This window comes from Spea bombifrons, chromosome 3, assembly GCF_027358695.1.
Source record: "Spea bombifrons isolate aSpeBom1 chromosome 3, aSpeBom1.2.pri, whole genome shotgun sequence".
Classification (NCBI taxonomy): domain Eukaryota; kingdom Metazoa; phylum Chordata; class Amphibia; order Anura; family Pelobatidae; genus Spea; species Spea bombifrons.
In genome coordinates this window covers 13,807,935-13,826,130 of record NC_071089.1, presented here as the reverse complement: position 1 = coordinate 13,826,130, position 18,196 = coordinate 13,807,935, and the positions used below count along the sequence as shown (strand labels likewise).

At 38.3% G+C, this 18,196-nt stretch overlaps 1 protein-coding gene across 1 annotated transcript in view; it reads right to left on the bottom strand.

The window, feature by feature from the left end:
- Window positions 1-4,754: 4,754 nt before the first annotated feature.
- PPP1R21 (protein phosphatase 1 regulatory subunit 21) overlaps window positions 4,755-18,196 on the bottom strand; it is a 32,767-nt gene continuing 19,325 nt past the window's right edge. The window contains exons 16-22 of the mRNA XM_053459936.1: window positions 16,511-16,603; window positions 15,517-15,747; window positions 14,815-14,847; window positions 11,519-11,635; window positions 10,484-10,582; window positions 6,289-6,417; window positions 4,755-5,340 (exon numbers count right to left, since the gene is read on the bottom strand). Coding sequence (XP_053315911.1) covers window positions 5,311-5,340; window positions 6,289-6,417; window positions 10,484-10,582; window positions 11,519-11,635; window positions 14,815-14,847; window positions 15,517-15,747; window positions 16,511-16,603 — 732 coding nt within the window. The 3' untranslated portion in view covers window positions 4,755-5,310. The remainder of the gene's footprint in view (window positions 5,341-6,288; window positions 6,418-10,483; window positions 10,583-11,518; window positions 11,636-14,814; window positions 14,848-15,516; window positions 15,748-16,510; window positions 16,604-18,196) is intronic.

The window sequence follows — 18,196 nt, the reverse complement described above, 5'->3', positions numbered from 1 at the left end:
TATATCACTATTCTTTGAACCGACATCTATAAATGCTTTCATCTAATATAAACCTGAGCTAATATAAAATCGAGAGGTTGCATTGTTTATAATAAAAACACATGCATAGCGACAAGTGATAGATTTCCACTGAAAATAATCTAGGATCAGAGCAGATTAATTATTATTATAAAGAAGAAGGCACACTAAGGCAGGAGAGGAAGCTCTGCGGGGGTAAAAGGGACCCTAAAAATATTTTATCTACCAAAACACTAAATAAATACATACTTCTTAACAGTATCTGTTATCATAGATCAGTCTTGATTATCAGGCAGTGTCCTGTTCTCCATGGAGAGCATAGGCTGGTTGGGAAGATCCTCTGATCTACCCTGACTTGAAAGGTGGTTATGCGGGCAAGGTGGTCATCCCTGTCCCCTCTTCACCATACCTCCCAACAAAGGTGTCCTAGTTTGGACACCTGAAAGTTGGGGAAAATGTTTGAAACATAATACCATTGCTTTTGACCAAGCAGAAGGGTTCTGAATGAAACCTTTGCTTAGCTGGAACGGCCAGGGTCGGTTTTTTTTACATTGAAAAGCCCTCCAGAGCATGGGGAGGTGGGAGGGCGGATTTAAAATAAAGGCACAACGAAGACAGGGGTCAAAATGTGAGATTGTCCCACCAGATACAGGACAATCTGGAGTCAGACACATTGGTCTGCCCAAAATACCAGAGAGAAGAGCAGATGGAAATGTAGGTTGAGCAATGTTTCACGACAAAAATCTAAAAACCCCCTAAATTTCACTGGTCAGCAAATTCGCTGTGGTTTATAAAAAGAAACACGCACAAAACCATGTGAAAAAAAGCTTTCACAGCTATTCTTCACCGTTCTTCAGCTCCTTAATGTGAAATGGTGAATCCAACAAACGGTGTGAGTAAAACATGGAAAAACTGAATTCATAGCCTCCGTGCCGTGGTAACAGTAGGCCTTCTGAGTTGGGTGTCACTGAAGAAGCTTGGCGCCTAATGTCTTCTGTTAAGGACAGCGTGTAGTTTGCTAGAAACTGTCTGATCCAGGGCAGAAAACTGATCACTGACCAAGACTGTTGCAGCCTGATCCTCAGAGACAACTCAATCATGGTCACCCCACGTCCCGAGGTGCTATTCCCGCTGACAATGCCTATTTCTGAGCCTCTGGAGCTATTAAATGTTTTTACTGTATGTTGTTTCTTCTTTAGCCTTCTATAAAAAAATTAAAAAAAGATCAATATGACTACACAAAGATCCACATGACAGACACCACAATTCTGTCAATAACTACAACAGTGACAATCCTCCTCCTTACTCCAAATTGTTAAGGAACATAAAATTTAACGGCAGATAAGAACTATTCAGGCCCAACTAGTCGGGTCATTTTTCCTGATGTAAAAATCAGTCCTTGGTCTAGTCTTAGATTCAGGATAGCTTTATGCTCATCCCATGCATGTTTAAATTCCCTCAAAGTATCTGCCTCTACCACTTCTGATGGGAGGCTGCTCTGACCCTCTGAATTTTAGATTGTGATCCCTTGTTCTAACATTTCTCCTCCATTGAAATACGCTTCCCTCCTGTACTTTGTTGAATCCATGTAAGTATATAAATATTTCTATCACATCTCTTCTCCAAGACATACACATTGAGATCCCTTACTCTTTCCCGATAGGGTTAATCCTGCAAACCATTCGCCATTTTCATAGCCCTTCTCTGAAAAGGGCTGCATTTTAGTATTCAGTACAGAGTCAATATAAATACAGATTCATTATAATTGTATGGGTGGCTTATATATATATATATATATATATATATATATATATATATATATATAACCAAAATCACAAGTAATCACAAACAGTAACATAAATAGCGAACCATAAAAAAGGTAGTCTGATCACGACATAATTAAACGGTCTTAAGTTCTAATGAAGAACATCACATGCAGCGCAACATTAATGCTTCTTCAGCGGCATTGTATTTATTTTCTAGGTATTAGCGTGACTAAGCTGATGAAAATAAATAGGAATCTGTAATATGAGCAATAAATAGACCGCGGGGGTAATATACAATGCTTGGAACTAGCATTTTAAAAGGCATTATGATTTTCTATTATTACCAATAATAATGTAAGAAAATATCAATAGCCATTTAAGGCAAGAAGAATCCAATATATTTTATGCAGGAATGTAGGAGTATTGCTAATGTATTATATTAACGCTATGAGTGCCGGAGGGGGTGTGCATGCATTATGAAGCCATGCATTGATCGCCTCCTTGAGTCCTAAATAAAAGCCTGTATGTGAATGTGTTTCTACCCAAAACATGTATATTAGTATTAGGTAAACTTTTTCAATTTGCATGTTTATCCCCCCCCATTACGTTATTCCTCCTCTCTTGAGGAATTTTATCTCTTCTTTTAAGGAGGCATATTTTTCCATTTTTTTATGGCTGGGGTAAGGCAGAAAAGGACACCAATCTCAGAAAACCAATGTGGGATCCCATCTTCCCCAAGGTACACATTGGAGTCTATCTTGTATGCTTCTCCTTCTTCATCCTGCTGCTATACATTCTTAATAAGTGGTTTAAACGGCTTGTATATATATATATATATATTCAAAGGCCATGCCGCACACACAATACATTACAGGTTAGATGGACTTAGCCTACCAAATCCACTTAATAAAAAGTTGGGGATATATTAATTTTGAGTGTTTTCCCGCAGGCTTGAATGTTTTTCTTTACCTCCCTCCTTTAAAAAACAGCATTTCAGAAAATGACTCCCAGAAAATTTAATGTCCAGAAAACAAGTGATTTATGAGCAGTAACGCTCAGCAGATAAGACTTTAAAGGAAACATTTTTCTGCTGCACATAAAATGAACGATTCGCATTGTATGGAAAGTCTGCTCATGCCACCTTCTGGATCTAAACAACAACTCCATGAGCCAATTTCATTTCACACTTGCCAAATCCGAAGATAATCTTGGAAGGTATCAGGGTGCATTCATCAAGCAATAGAGAATATCAATTTTATGCCATTTTATTTCTTTGCCGCAGCGTTAACTCATCAAGCAATGACTTCGGCTCCAAAGGGTAACACGACACATACTTAAATTCTCACAAGACATGCCCCCGTTGAATGATTTTACTCAATTGTGTGTGATTTAGTCAGCTAAGGTCCGTAATGGGAATATCCGAGGACATCTCATATCACTCCTACTAGCATTGATTATTTTATTTTGGATTAATCCTTTCTCTCTATAAGTGATGTGAGGGATTTTTTTCCCTGCTCGTTCGAAGAATACTACCGCTAAGGAGCACTTTCCTTTACAATAATGCAGATTAGTATTTGATTATTAATCGGTTACTGTACAGAGGATAATAAATGACCAAGCTGTAGCCACATCACACAAGTGCGCTTCTTGGTGTGCGGTTTTATTAGACAGAACATGAAATGGACTCTCCAGTATGTTAAGCAAATAAACTGTAGCATACCTTTGTTTATTTGTTCCTTTGTAAGCTTAATCTTATAAAAAGATTTTAAGACGTGCTTTTCAGTTTCCGTGGCAACAACCTATCAGTGCCTTGTTACGTTGTCACATGAGAATAAAGAATTCCTGGCAAAATTACGTATGAGGCAAAATTTTACATTATTTCTGGGAAGGGTTTGGGCTTTGAGAAGTACAAAGTATTGGGTTTCTAATGCTGGATTTATTTAAAAGTGTTAACAATAGCAGCGTAGATTATACAGCGGCTGATCAGCAATCACTGGGTCATGGAGCAGTAAACAGCACTCGGCAAAACGCCAAACACTAGTCTGAGAGACATATATGTGCTGTAACGTGTGTGTCTGGTTGGGTTGGAGAGGTTTGGGAATGGTTAAGTGGGTATTTTTTTTTGGGGGGGGGGGTCATACTTGGTCTCAGGCAGCACCATGTCTTGGAAACCTGGCTGAACCACCATAAGTATCTTTTTCTCCATTTCATATAATTAAATTGCGGTGATATTTTAACAGAAAAATTGTCTTCTTGTTCTCCTTTTGTGAAATCAGTCACAGAACTCCACGAGTCTGATGTTGCAAATGAAACTTTTAATAAAGACCAAAGGATCCCTGATGGTTTCACAGACAGGAATCTGGACGGTTCGGGGTTTAGGCTTACCACTTCAGCCATCTTTTCCTTACATCATTTTAAGGATTAATGTCTGAGGAAGGGACCTAACAACTTGGTCTGGAAAGCTCGCAATTAAACTCTCCGTTATCCAATAAATGGTATCGTTTTAACTATACTTTTCTCAATGGTTAACACGGTACACAGCCATTTTATAATTTTAATCAGAATAGTTCTGGTTTCAGGGCGACACGCATAGTGAAGCATGAAAAACAAGCATGACTGTCTCTTCAAGAAAATGTACTATACTTGAGCACAGGTTATATAAACATGATCCTTTATCCCAGTTTTAGCACTTGTTTGAGACACATATTTTGTAACATTTACATCATGTGACCACTAATGATGTCATGCTGATACGCTGCATTTTTTGTGATGAGGTATGTATATACATGTCTCTCCTCTATAGCCCTCCTCACCTGTCGTTTCTGTAAGTCAAATTGTTATGTTATATACTGTGTAATGTCTTATCTACCCACTGTACAGCGCTACGGAATATATATCCATATATCCATACACCTAATTGGCCATTCCCAGTCTTGTGCATGCTTTCCCCAAAGTTTAAGACCAGAAAACTTTTTTTTTTTTTTTTTTTTAAGAATTTATTGTTAAACATCTTAATTTTTTGGAATAACCAGACATGAAGTTTGTTTTGTTTTTCAACAGAGCATGAACTGAGTGGAAGAGTCAATTCATTCCATTTTGGAGCCGATATTTCATTTACAGCAAGAAGCACCATACAACTTAATATAAGTCTCTTAAGAAAAATAAACATACAGCGATGTGTATTAAACGCATTGGTTTATAAAGGAAGCTGGGGAGTCCAAACAAAAGAAATTAAAGCTATTGTGTAACAAAATTAAAACTTTCTTTAAAAAAAAAGTGCAAAGTAAAAACAGCCCCGAAAAGGAATTCAGAGGTAAATTACGGAGTGTACGTAATATTCAAACATGTTTCACGATTTCCAATAAAGACGCAGGTGTGTCACATACTTTGCTGCTGAAGGGACCAACATATGTAAAACGTAGCAAGGCCCATTCAGCAGGAAGAATCAGATTCACATACATCACAGGGACAGACGGACACCGGCCATCCTTATCGAGTAAGACAGAGGCCGCTGTATGCAACCATACTACCGATTTTTGTTCTTCTTGGAATTTCCCTACGATCGCAAGGAAATAAAAAAAAATATAAGATGTACATTAATTCTGCATTCACATTCATTTAATATATATTTTGATACCCAATTGAACAGAGTAGAACAAAATGTTCTAATAAAAAATTAAACAAAGTAATAAAATATCTAATTTAATTTCTTATGAACACCTTATAATAACACACGCCGACGACATATGCTCCCCACAGACGCCTCACAGTCACGCACGCTAACACCCTATACTAATACACCCACTAACACTACATGCTGACATACTGCATGGAATTGTGTGAGTGTGTAACATATACAACACCATACACTCTAACATCACACTCTTATACACATGCACAGACTACAACACATACACTAACAGACACTATACATATACACACACATCCAGACTCCAGCACTATACACACACACACACACATTATATATATATATATATATATATCTATATCTATATATACACCGATTCAAATACTACAGTACACAACCTGAGTATTATCTGTTCATAACCCTAAAAAGTCTTAATGCTTAGCTGGGGAATGCAGCAAGGATGGCTTATTGGGTATTATTGTCAATAAGCACATATATAGCTATTGTTGATTGTTTTGCAGGTCTCCCTCCTACTTGACCTCTTCTCTCTGCCCCTCTATCCTCATACAATATATTCCCTTGCTTACATATTAATGTATAAAAAAGTGATTCTGGGGTAATGTTTAAAAAGTGGTCTTATCACTATAGTTACCTATGGGACTGTTCAATGAGCAGGATCATTCCATCACCGGCCTCTGGTGATAAGAGCACTTTTCAAATTTTTGTGCCAAAATAGTTTTCTACATCTTTTATTAGGAACTGCTTTGACTAAACCGAGCAAAAACTACCCATTCACTAACTGTTTACAGGCATTATATATCACAGAAGTGAAGAAGCTTGCAGGAAATCACTCACCTTGCCAGCCATCTTTAGAGTATCAATTTCTTCCCTTTGTTTTGATAATGTTTCATTCATAACACAAAGATGATCACTCATCATGCTTAACTGGTCCTCATAACTCCTCTCAGTTGTAATTAGTTCATCCTAAAAAAAGAAAGTATCTAAAATATCAAATCATGTTAAATTTCCAAGAAACGGAGGCCGTTTGAGACAGCACAAAACGCAGCACATATTCTTAAACAAAAGGATAACCCATAGCGTTGTGAAAAAGTATTTGCCTCTTCGTGATTTTTTTCTATTTTGACTTATTTGTCACGATTAATAATTTTAGGTCATCCAACCAATTTTAATATAACAATAAATAACAATATGCGGTGGGATTATAGAATATAGTTCCACTCATGTTAATGCGAGTGCTACTAATTAAAAAAAGCAATCCCCACAATTTGCTCCACAGTGATAATTTTTCCCTCCACTTTTACCCTATTTATATGTCCGCTGATTTTCTATTTTTCTTTTTTTCAATCTTAATAAAAGGGAAAGACAACATGCCTACACACAGAATGCAGCTTTTAAATGATCGTTTCTTGAAAAAAGTTAATCAAACCCTGTATATCACCCATCACCCCTAAACCTAATAACGGGTTAGCGGCAAAAACTGCAATCAAACATTTCTGATAACTGGCAAGGAGTCTTTTTACATCGCTGTGGAGGAATTTTGGCCGCTCTTCTCGGCAGAATATTTGAGCATGAACTGCATTTTTAAGGTCATTCCACAGCATCTCAGTCGGGTTCAAGTCAGGACTTGGACTCGGCCACTCCAAAACCTTCATTTTGTTTCTTTGGAGCCATTCAGAGGTGGATTTGCTGGTGTGTTTCGGATCGTTGTCCTGCTGCATAACCCAACTGTGCTTGAGCTTTAGGTCATGAACTGACAGCCAGACGTTCTCCTTCAGGATTTTCTGGCACAGAGCAGAATTTATGGTTCCATCAATTATGGCAAATCACCTGAGTCCTGAAGCAGTAAAGCAACCCAGACCATCACCATGTTTTACTGTTAGTATTGTGTTTTTATCGTGGAATGCTGTGTTAGCTTTACACCAGATGTAACAGAACCAATGTCTTCAAAAAGTTCCACTTTTAACTTACCAGCCCACAAAATACTATTTTAAAAAGATTGTGGTCATCAAGATGTGTTTTGGTTAATGTATGATGAGCCCTTTTGCACTTTTTGATGAGCAGTGGTTTTCACCATGGATGCCATTTTTGCACAGTCTCTTTCTTATTATGGAATCCTGAGTACTGACCCTAACTGAGGCAAGTGAGGACTGTAGCTCTTCACACATTAGTCTGGATTCTTTTGTGACCTCCTCAATGAGTCGCCAATCCACCCTTGGAGGAATTTTGGTGGGCCGCCACCCCTGGGAAGGTTCACCAGTGTTCCAAGGTTTCTCCATTTGTAAATAATGGTTCTCACACCACTGCTTGCGGGTGTCCCAAAGCCTTACAAATGGCTGTGTAACCCTTTCCAGATGGATAGATATCAATGGATTTGTTTCTTATCCTGAATTTCAACAGGGCTGGCAGTAATCATGCCTTGGGGTGTCCAATGAAACTGAACCCAATTAGCAATTAAATGTAGGTAAGTACTGTAGTTGAATTAGTTACTAAGGGGGTAATTACTTTTTCACATGGGACCAATTAGGGATGGATATCCTTTTTTTCCCCTTTAATAAATGAAATCATTTAAAAGCTGCATTTTTTGTTCACTTGGGCCTTTGTCTTATATTAAAACATTTACGTGTGACAAATATGCAAAAATAGAAGAAATTGGGAAGGTGCAGATACTTTTTCACAGCACTGTATATCACAAGGTCTTCTTTGTTGTTTCTTCCAAATACTTTATATCTTGGTTATAGTATTTTGGTACTCCTTCATAATGTTGACACACCATAGGGATAAGCAGAATAAAATTACCAAAAACAGCCATTGAGGAACACGTTTTATCGGTGCGTATTTACTCACTGCCCAAATATAATGCAGAAACAAGAAGCATTCATGGAAAGGTTTGCAAATGGGGAAATTAAGTAGATTTACAACGAATGGCCCTCTGCAATAAGAAACAATGAAAGGTTTTTCATATAGAAAATACCAGTTACATTTCTCATGTAGATAATGAATTGTTACTATCTACTAACTAAACGTGTGTCACAATGTAACCTCTTTTATAGGAAGGTTGTTTTTTTTCTTTCATATTTTTCATCACTGCGTTATATGGCTTCTTGTTATATCGTATGTTCGTAGGGTATGCAATGGTAAATTTACTGTGTAAATATGCAATGGAAAGCCAGGTAGTGTGCATTATTAAAGGTTCCTAAAGGTTTCCATTAAAGGTTTCATTAACTGTGTCTCTGAATGACTAAGAACGCCATGCAGAGAATTGGTAAAACAGTCCATTAGCATATACAGAAAAAAAACAAATGTAACATTAAGGGAAAGAATACAAAAAAAAACACGAAAAAGCTTAAATTCAGCTGTAGACTATGCGGTTATTAAAATGGCAATGTATCTTTCTGACATTGCACACAAATGGGAAACTACATTATTCATGTCCAAAACAGAGGAGTTAAGCTCTGATGCAATCAGTATTCTTCAACAAAAAGGTCATCAGGGGATGGAGAGCATGTAAAGAGAAGACATCGGAGAGGGGAGAAAATGGGATAAAAAGCACTAATACACAAAAAGGGGAAAAAAATGAAAAGCTATTTAGAAAACATTTCCAAAGTGATAGAGCCTGATGTGCGAAGCAAGAGGAAATCAGCGGAGACTTCTAATATTCTTTTCTGCATGGCAAGGAAATTAGCATGAGATCAAAAATTCTATACAAAGCCTCCTGCGTACACCCCACAGTGATAAAGTGGCTTTTTCAGAACAGAAGGGTAAACAAACCATTTTGGAGGAAGTAAAATATATCAGAACTTTTATTTTCTGTCTTGATTATGTCTATTAGCAGTAACGGCAGATGACTCTAATGTCGCCCGTTAAGGATACCAAGGAAGAACGTTATTAGGATGATTAACCAAAACTATTTTAAAGACATGGTATTTGTGGATGTCCTCTGTTTTTCTGCTGTCACAGTCGGTGATTTGCATCTGTCTTCCCCATCTGTCACGGCATGCAAACATTTGTTAACAGCACTGAGGGATTGTGGGTAGGATGGGACGCGACAAAGATTGTAACACAAAGTTCTTATTTCAGAAGTTTTGCTACATAAAAGGTATACTTTGGTAGAAAACAAGTTAAAAATATTCACATTGTACACAACACCTACGCAGATTTACATGAAATGGCCATTATAGCTACTATAACACATTTTAAAAAGCTCTTTCAACTACCGGGGTAAATTGATGATAATATGTTAGAATCAGTAGGATTTAAAAGACTTTACATACAAAATTTGGATCACTACTGATTCATAGAACTTTAAAAGTGCCATAGGATAACCTTGCATTTTCTTAGATGATTTCAATATATGGAAACTGGAATAGCTATACATGTAATAAAATGACTAGAAAATATAACAAATATATGAAATGATATGAGAAAGTAGTGTTATCTTGGTGTGTGGACCATGAACAAACAAGACTGTATACATACACACACCCCTGCACAACACCTGACTTTGTATCTAGCACACACATGAAAGTAAGGAGGCATTCCTTTGTCACCCTCTAGATGGATTTTAGTTATGTTCTGTATATAAGAAGAGTGACAGTCTGGAAAATAGAGGTTGGCAGGGCACCCCAGACAGTTACAGGACGGAGAATGCATTACTGCTGAATGCTCCAACAATAACTCACTTGTGTGAAATCTGCTGTTTGATAAATGGCCCGTTCTATCCCCAGCTAAGTAAAGATAATAAGGAAAGAGCACTTTCTGTGCTTTAATTATTAGCCATAAATAACCGCCGGCTTCTTCTCTTTCAGCAGGAGCTGGCATTGCCCTCTGTGTGCAAGGAACATAGGAGGTGATGCAGTTCTTCCAAGTTCTACACATACACCGAATCTGCATGAAACGGTTTTAAATAATGCATGGCTGTGAGCTGCATGGAGCTGATGGCGAGTGGATAAAGTGTAGATCACATCAGTTATTGACAAGAAGGATCAATTGGAGATCATCTGGTGGGTCTGATAAAGCTTCCCAGGCTTACCTGTAATCTGCTGATGCATTGACTGGCTGACTTTGCATCCTCTGTTAGGCTTTGATTGGATTTATCTGACAAAGCTAATCTCTTAGCAAGTGCGCGGCACTGCAAATATAAAAGAAAACAGGGCACTGTTACAACAGGATAGTTAAAAGAGCTTGGATACAGTCTACTCAAAACCAACGTGTATCTCTTCATAATATAGCCAAAAAATTAGGCTAGTCGAGAGTCGGCAATTTTCAGCCCAGTAGATAAGACCTGTAATAAAGAGGCCTAGTAATAAAGCAGGCTACAAATTCAGTGCGCGTGATCCAGTCATAATCATTAAGCCAATGCATAGAAGATCCAAAAGGGATCCAGTCATGGTTTCATATGATATGTAAATGTAGAAACAGGCTTTAAAAGCTGCCTTTTCTGGTTCAGAACAAATATTTTCCCATAATACAGTTTTATCAGTTTTATACACACACACACACACACACACACTACCAATCGAAATCTAGGGGTCTCATTCGCTAGACTGTAAGCGTGTACTTTACTTAATGTAAGAGTTTGTCTAAGTCTAAGTTCTGGTTGTGTCAGATGCTTTGTATGGACAGTAAGATGCAGATCTGCATATAAACAAAGCTTATTGGAAAAAATGGAAACTACAATTAATGATCAACAGTAAATATATTTCCATAGGACGTTGCCATTTAAAAGATAAGGCTGAGTTTTCATGATGGAAAGAACGTTTTTACTGTTATGGGTTCATCTGAGCTGCCAGTTTAACAGGGTTAACAACCTGGCGTACAGAGAATCATTACACTCCTTATTGTACACATTACCGTACAGGAGATCAAATAGATTTCTGCAATCATATGGATATATAAATAATATATTACTCCCTAGTGTCTACCATGCCTAGGAGGCTGAAAGGGGTATGTTAATGTTACCGCCACAAAGTCAAATGGAAAGGGGAAAATTATGCAGATACAAAATCCATGAATCCCGGGCATCCCCCACGCCCGCTAAATAACACACATAGTAAAGCGTACGTACCTCGGAATGGAAATGCACGGTTTTGCTGTCCGCCAGCTGAAGCTGTGTTGTCAGCTCTGCTATCCTCCCCATGTAATGATTTTTTATCAGGCTTTCCCTGGAATCGTGATCGGACACCTGTTCATAAAAATCAATGAAGTGTTTTAAAAAACAAATCGAAACGGTCAATCATAAAGACTTGCCTCCCTTACATATAGCAATACTATAAAATAAGGTAAGAATTCCCAGAAACTTCCCCCAAAAAACCCTTATGTCGCACTCTCATGCTATATAAAGCCTTCTCTGGACACCATGAATGGGGCATCTGTGTGGCAGCTGCTCAATATTTATGCTCTAGATGGTGTTTTTTTTTTTAATGGTATTCGCTGGGTATGTGCTGAGTTCTTGCTTTGTATATTTATTGGTCCTCATTATTCTAGCAGCAACCCGGGAATCTGAGTTTTTATGCCGTTTGTGCGCTCCACTTTCTGTATATTTTTATACGGCATTACTCCACAGCAGCTCTGCAATGACACCTTACACTCCACAATGGAGTGACAGTTTTTGTTAAACATACTGACCCAACAGATGAAGGCAGGGCCATACAAGGCAGATTATCAACTGACCATTCCTCTATAACGATCACATTAAACAAGCATTCTGCACATTTTAAACCTCAAATAATCCTTTTCATCCCACAATGAAAATTGTTCTAGTAATAAGATGTCATTGTTTCCTATACTTAACCACTGCACGCCATCAGCTTTTGGTTGACCCAGATGACCTAAATCATGCTAATTTTTTTAGTATGGCTTGAAGACTAAAACAATATCCCACATTGGGAAGCCATAGTCTTGAAAAGCTTTTTTACTTGTACTAAGTGGTGTGTGGGTCAATTATACGGTCACCACGGTGAGTTTCAGTAGCAGCTTAACTTCAGATGCTAAGCTTCCGCTGTGATATTAGGGTTAGTTTTCTAGGAACATGAGTTTACATTTTATACCAGGTTGCAAAACACCACCAACTCAAATCATGACATGGGGAGTCTGAAGGATCTTCAGGACGTTAATGGTCCAGAAAGGAAAAGAATGAAAAGAGTGTGACAGCAGCTGTTAAGGAAGGAGAGCATGTGTCAGGGACTTGGTCCATACAGACGACTGTAATGACCCAGAGCGTCCAAAGATGAAGTTCATGAGGTATTGCGCAGTAGCGGAGATGGACAGTGCCTGTGGTTCAGGGCGACAGCACTCTCCAGGGTGTTGAGCACCTAGGGTTGAGTGGCCACATACCAGGGCCCTGACATAGCAGCAGACGTTGTCCAGAACAAGACAAAGTGATATCCTGAAGGCACCCAGGAGCAGGCATGAGACATAGCACTAGAATTATGTGCAGGATGCTGCAGGCTGGGAGTAGAGACGCTAAGCGGAGTAACAGCGAAACATAGCCAGACAAGACATACATGATACAGGACACGACAAAGGACAGGGAACAAGGAACACAAGGGATGGAGTGAGGAGCTGGGATCCTCAGACGCTTCTCCTTTAAGCAAGGATAGGACATCTTGACTGGGACATGGGGAGAGGAGAGAGGAACTGAAATCCTCAGATGATTCAGAGAAAAGAGGGCAAAGGTACATAAGAGACAGACAAACATGAATACAGGAACTAGCCTAGGACTATGTGATAACAACTGGCGATTCCATCACATCTTATGGCTATAGTATGCTTAGCCCACCACTACGCCAAAGTACTCCAATATTCGGTGGGTCCTAGTGCTAAACCCTGCCTACTGAATCACTAATAAGCTGAAACTAAGCAGTAAATCTAAACACAAAACAGAGAATACAGGACAGAGCATAAGGAAATCCTGAAATGGATTACAGCAAAGGGAGAACTGTAGCGAGAGACAGGGGAACCTAGAAACAAGCAACTCCGCAGCCTGAATGGGGCGTGACAGCATGTTCTACATAGTCCTTCACAGTTTATTACAATGGGAGAACTAAAGGGCCGTAAAAGTTAACACTTAATTTATAACAAATCTACACAAGATGAAAAGCAGACACAAGTAGGTGAACAGTAGCATAACATACTGGGAAAGACTTTGCATGGGATCACAAAACGTAAGAGAATCTTCGGTATCGCAACTAAGGGAAACTGATTAATCATTCCTGCATGTTCTGGGTTGGTATCGTAATGGTGTGAAAAATACTGGCTTTATCCCTAACTATCTCTCTAAAAACACATAACTGATGATTTCTGTAACGCCATTCCTTTGACAAGTGACCCATTGACTATATCACTTTAAACTCTCCTACGCCTAAAGCTGTCCATCAGAGAAAGCATCAATATATTTGGCCGCTTGTGTCCCTTCAAATGAGCTCATAGACCACACAATTATCCAGTGAACCTGTATGAAATCCAATAACTCGGTTTTACGTTGATGTCAGCTGCACACATCTAGCACAGAGCGCATGTATATAAGCATGTGGAATTCTGGCAGTAGTTATCAGTTTCAGTTTTTGATGAAAAAAATTAAAGAAAGTGTGATCAAAACTTTCTGGTTAAACTATGAATCGCTTGTTACACATTATTCTAGCATCCACATTGTTATTGCTGCATTTAATTATGATCATTCATGAGGATCCTACCGTGAAATAGGCTTCTCATTGAAATGTCACATTGATGTTAACTCGAGAAATGCTCAGCTTCACCATTCAGACTAGAATTTGGGGCACCGCAGCCATACGCATTAGATTAAAGGTGCTGTTCTATTGAAATTTAATACATTTACGACTTAATGCAGCAGTAGAAACTCAAACCCTAGTACTGCTGATTGCACAAACCTTTATAAAAACTTTGGCTCACACATAACTCTTTAGGGAATGCTTAATTATCATGCAGCACAACAGCGAGAGCTGGTAGGTTATTGCCATAGAAAATTAAAGCAGAAAGTGATCCACAGGGAATTGACACGATGTGAACGGGGAAATCTAGAATATAGAATGACCTGCGCTATAAGCAAACCTCACATTCAGTATCTGTCCATTTACCGACAATTCTGTTGACTTGCATTCCCGATGACTGCACTAAGATCTTAAAAGCTGAAAACATCCCAAGCTCGGCTGCTCAGCAAGTAATGGACTTAAGGATGGTAAAGGTGGACCAATGACTACTTATGGGAGTAGATACATTGATAACACTCGGATGGAGCGTCAACACCCTGGGGCCAAATTAGTCTTTATATAACATACCAAACTAGCTACATCTAGTAAATGGAACCAAGGACATGCTTTAATACTTCCATCCTGTACACCATACCTGCCGATTTTCCGTGCTTGTTAGCATGCCAATCTAAAAGACACAATATTTTGAAGTTTCAGGTCAATAGGAATAATCATTGAAAGTGATTATTGTTTTACATATCCACTATTTCGATACATAAATTGCTTGCGTTCGCATGTCTCACTGATTTTATCAGCTGCACCTATGATGGTAAACCCCAGCACATCAAAAAGGCTTTAACTACATAGAGCCAAAGGGGTGATAGCAGACAAACAAAGTAAACTCAAGAAGACTTCTTGATAATTAATGTATAATAAAATCATTATACTCCAACCCATTGTTTAGTGAATAAACCCCTGTACTTCGCAGAGAGGCTGACGATGAATGCATCCATCCTCCACCACTTACTTACTACATAATGTAGAACATTGCAAAGAGATTATCTATCTAGAGAGAGAGAGAAACCAAATTGTAAACAAATGTATATATTAAGAGATTCCACTCTCCCCTCTGACATCATGCAGCACTATATGCAAATTAAGCATCCCCTTAACAGTTAAATTTGCATACGATACTGCACGTTCATGTGACAATGGCAAAGCCAATAAACTTGCAGACCGTTTTTACCCTACATACCCACTGGAAGCAGTCTATAGGCTTAAGGTCTCTTTAAATCCACTCGAGTTTCAAACATTCAGAAATCACCAATTAATTCACACCGTTACGGGACTTTCTTACCAAAGTAGTACTTTTTGTTTCCATGGAGTTGCCCTTCGGGTGTTCAGCTGCCTTTACTAACAGCGCATTTTCCTGCAATGTTTCAAGCAGTGGATTTTTGTCTGTATTCTTAAATATTTCGGCTATCCTGAGCGTCTCGTTCTCTAATTTTATCTTGGACAACTGTGCCTCCAGCATCCAGTGCTCTTTCTCCTGCTCCAGTTTTCCTATTTTCTCCAAGCTTTGTTGCACCTGCCAAAATATCCGAAATTATTAGCTGTGTCACAGAAGAAGCATTAAAGCATAACGTGAAGTCATGGAAGAGAAGATTTAAGAGATATGGAAAGTACCTCTAATGTGGATGAGTAGAGAGATGCTCCTAGAGATTAGGGCATTAAATAAAATGGTGATTTGTTTTTATGTTTTTTGTGTTTTTTTTACATTTATTTTATAACATAATCCAAATAAAGTGCAACCTCCAGGCATTTTGTTTTTGCTAATCAAGCAGTTTTTCACTGAAAAATAACTTTTTAAGTATTGTGCTTACGGTTGAAAAGCATGTGCTTTAATGAAACAACACATTCAGTCTAAATTATTTTCTTTTTTAAACCAGTTCTAGTTTTTGCATAAGACGATGTTTTCAGGCAGCTCTATATGAGCCATTTGTATGTGTATATATTTGTATGTGTTCTAGCGCTGTTATTTTAGTGCAATCTACAAACTCTTTATAATTGGTAAACACAATGGCTCAGTCTTAGTCACCCAGCTGGACACATTGACTAATAAATGTCTACGTGGGAAGGGACTTCATTAACATTGCCATAAAAAATCCACTCAGTCAGCAGATAAAGGGAGTTCATTGAAACAAAATGAGGTTCTTATCAATGCTAACCTACGTTACAGTATACAGCACTGTCATGTTTTTCCTCCATGGCATCCCCCCCAGCCCCTAGGCATAAATTATGCGATTAGGTCATATCTTTGCTTTGTTTAAAGTGATTTAAACATGATGTACCTGCTGTGTGAGACCTTCTCTGCTTTCAGTGGAGCTCAGAAGGACTCTCTGGTTTACTAAGGCCTCTTCATAAGGCACAGAATCTGGACACGGCTGTAATAGAGGAGAAATCACATGATTTTTAGATTGTAAGCTCACCAGTGGAGCCCTCATTTATTTATTAACCACTCCATATTTAAATTGTACAGTGCGGTGGAATATGTTAGCTCTTAAGCTGTTCGCGCACTTTAGGGGATACCGGTATGTCCTGATTTTGTTGCCGTCTACTGACATCACTGCTGATCCTATGTAACTGTGCCAAGCATGAGCACCGGTGCATTGTTATATGGCTGGTATAAATGTCGCACGATCGGGCATTCGATAGGTGTCAATGCACCCACTCTGGTTGATCCCTTGATGGCTGATCGCACGTATTGTGATCAGCAATGCAGGGCTATTAAGCCCTGCTTGCTGATAACCGTGTAATCAGCACAGACAGATCAGAGGGAAGAGAAGGATACACTTTGTTTCTCTCCTTTCCAAAACATGGGAAAAATAAAATATAAATAAAACAACCATGACACAGAGAATGTATCAGAGAGGTCCCCAAAAGACATCTCAATCCATACTGGACTAGCAACAAAAAGGAAAATAAAAAACTCAAGTAAAATATCCCTTAGTCCAACAAGTAAAAAAGTATATAAAAAAAGGCACCACCATTGTATTTTATGTATATCTGTTAAAAGATGATTTTAACAAAGATATGGTAAAAACAAAAATTTGTAAAGGCAACTTAAACATGACAATCCTGCTATTCATAACATAGTGGCATCTTCAAATGTCTTTCTACCCACAGCCACACAATGGACCTGGTACCGCGCTGGGGGGAAAAGCCTTAATATAAAGGTAAGCGTTTTCAGTAAACATTTCAGACACAGAAGCGGTTAAACACCGTCTGATACCCTGGAAATTGCCAGAAGGAAAGCAGAATGCATTCCAGGCATCCGGATTGTTGCAGAATTTTTCGTTGATTTATTCATTGTCGATTTAATTGGAAGTATAGACATAATTAGTCGTCCTGAAACCTTTTTTTTTTTTTTTTTAATATATAATAATGCCGATTATAACTCAAACTGTACAAGAGGGAAAACCACTGGAAACTATGAGCAATAAAGAGATGGAGAGCAAATTAGTTCAGGGAACAGGTACGACACTAAAGAAAGGGAACATAAAGGTTAGCGAGAGGACACAAAGTATTATTTTCTGTAGTCTTGCATTTTTGTCAAGATTTGTGTAATTTTAAATATTTTGCAGAATCGTAAATACAGGGCTCCAATCCAGCCTAATCGCAGTAAAGGGCACACGACATTCTCTGCATTTACTGTGGTTTATTTTTTTAAGTCTTCATCCCTATACAGTGCTGCTAGAAAAAATAATATTGGAACATTCAATTGCCAGCATTTTAACCAAAAAGGTCACTTCTTGTTTAACCATAGATTAGCGCAGGGAGGATGATCCGGTAGCCCTCCAATGGTTAAAAAAAAATTACAACAAAACCGGTTCTTTTTCACCCGATCAGATGATGTTATATATTATATCAGAAGATTTTTATATAAGATGTACAGAGTAAGTGTCAAGGCAAGTAAAAATTGTCATTTTTCCTGCAGTCCCAGAGAGACTAGCTTAAAAACTAGTTAATTTCAAAAA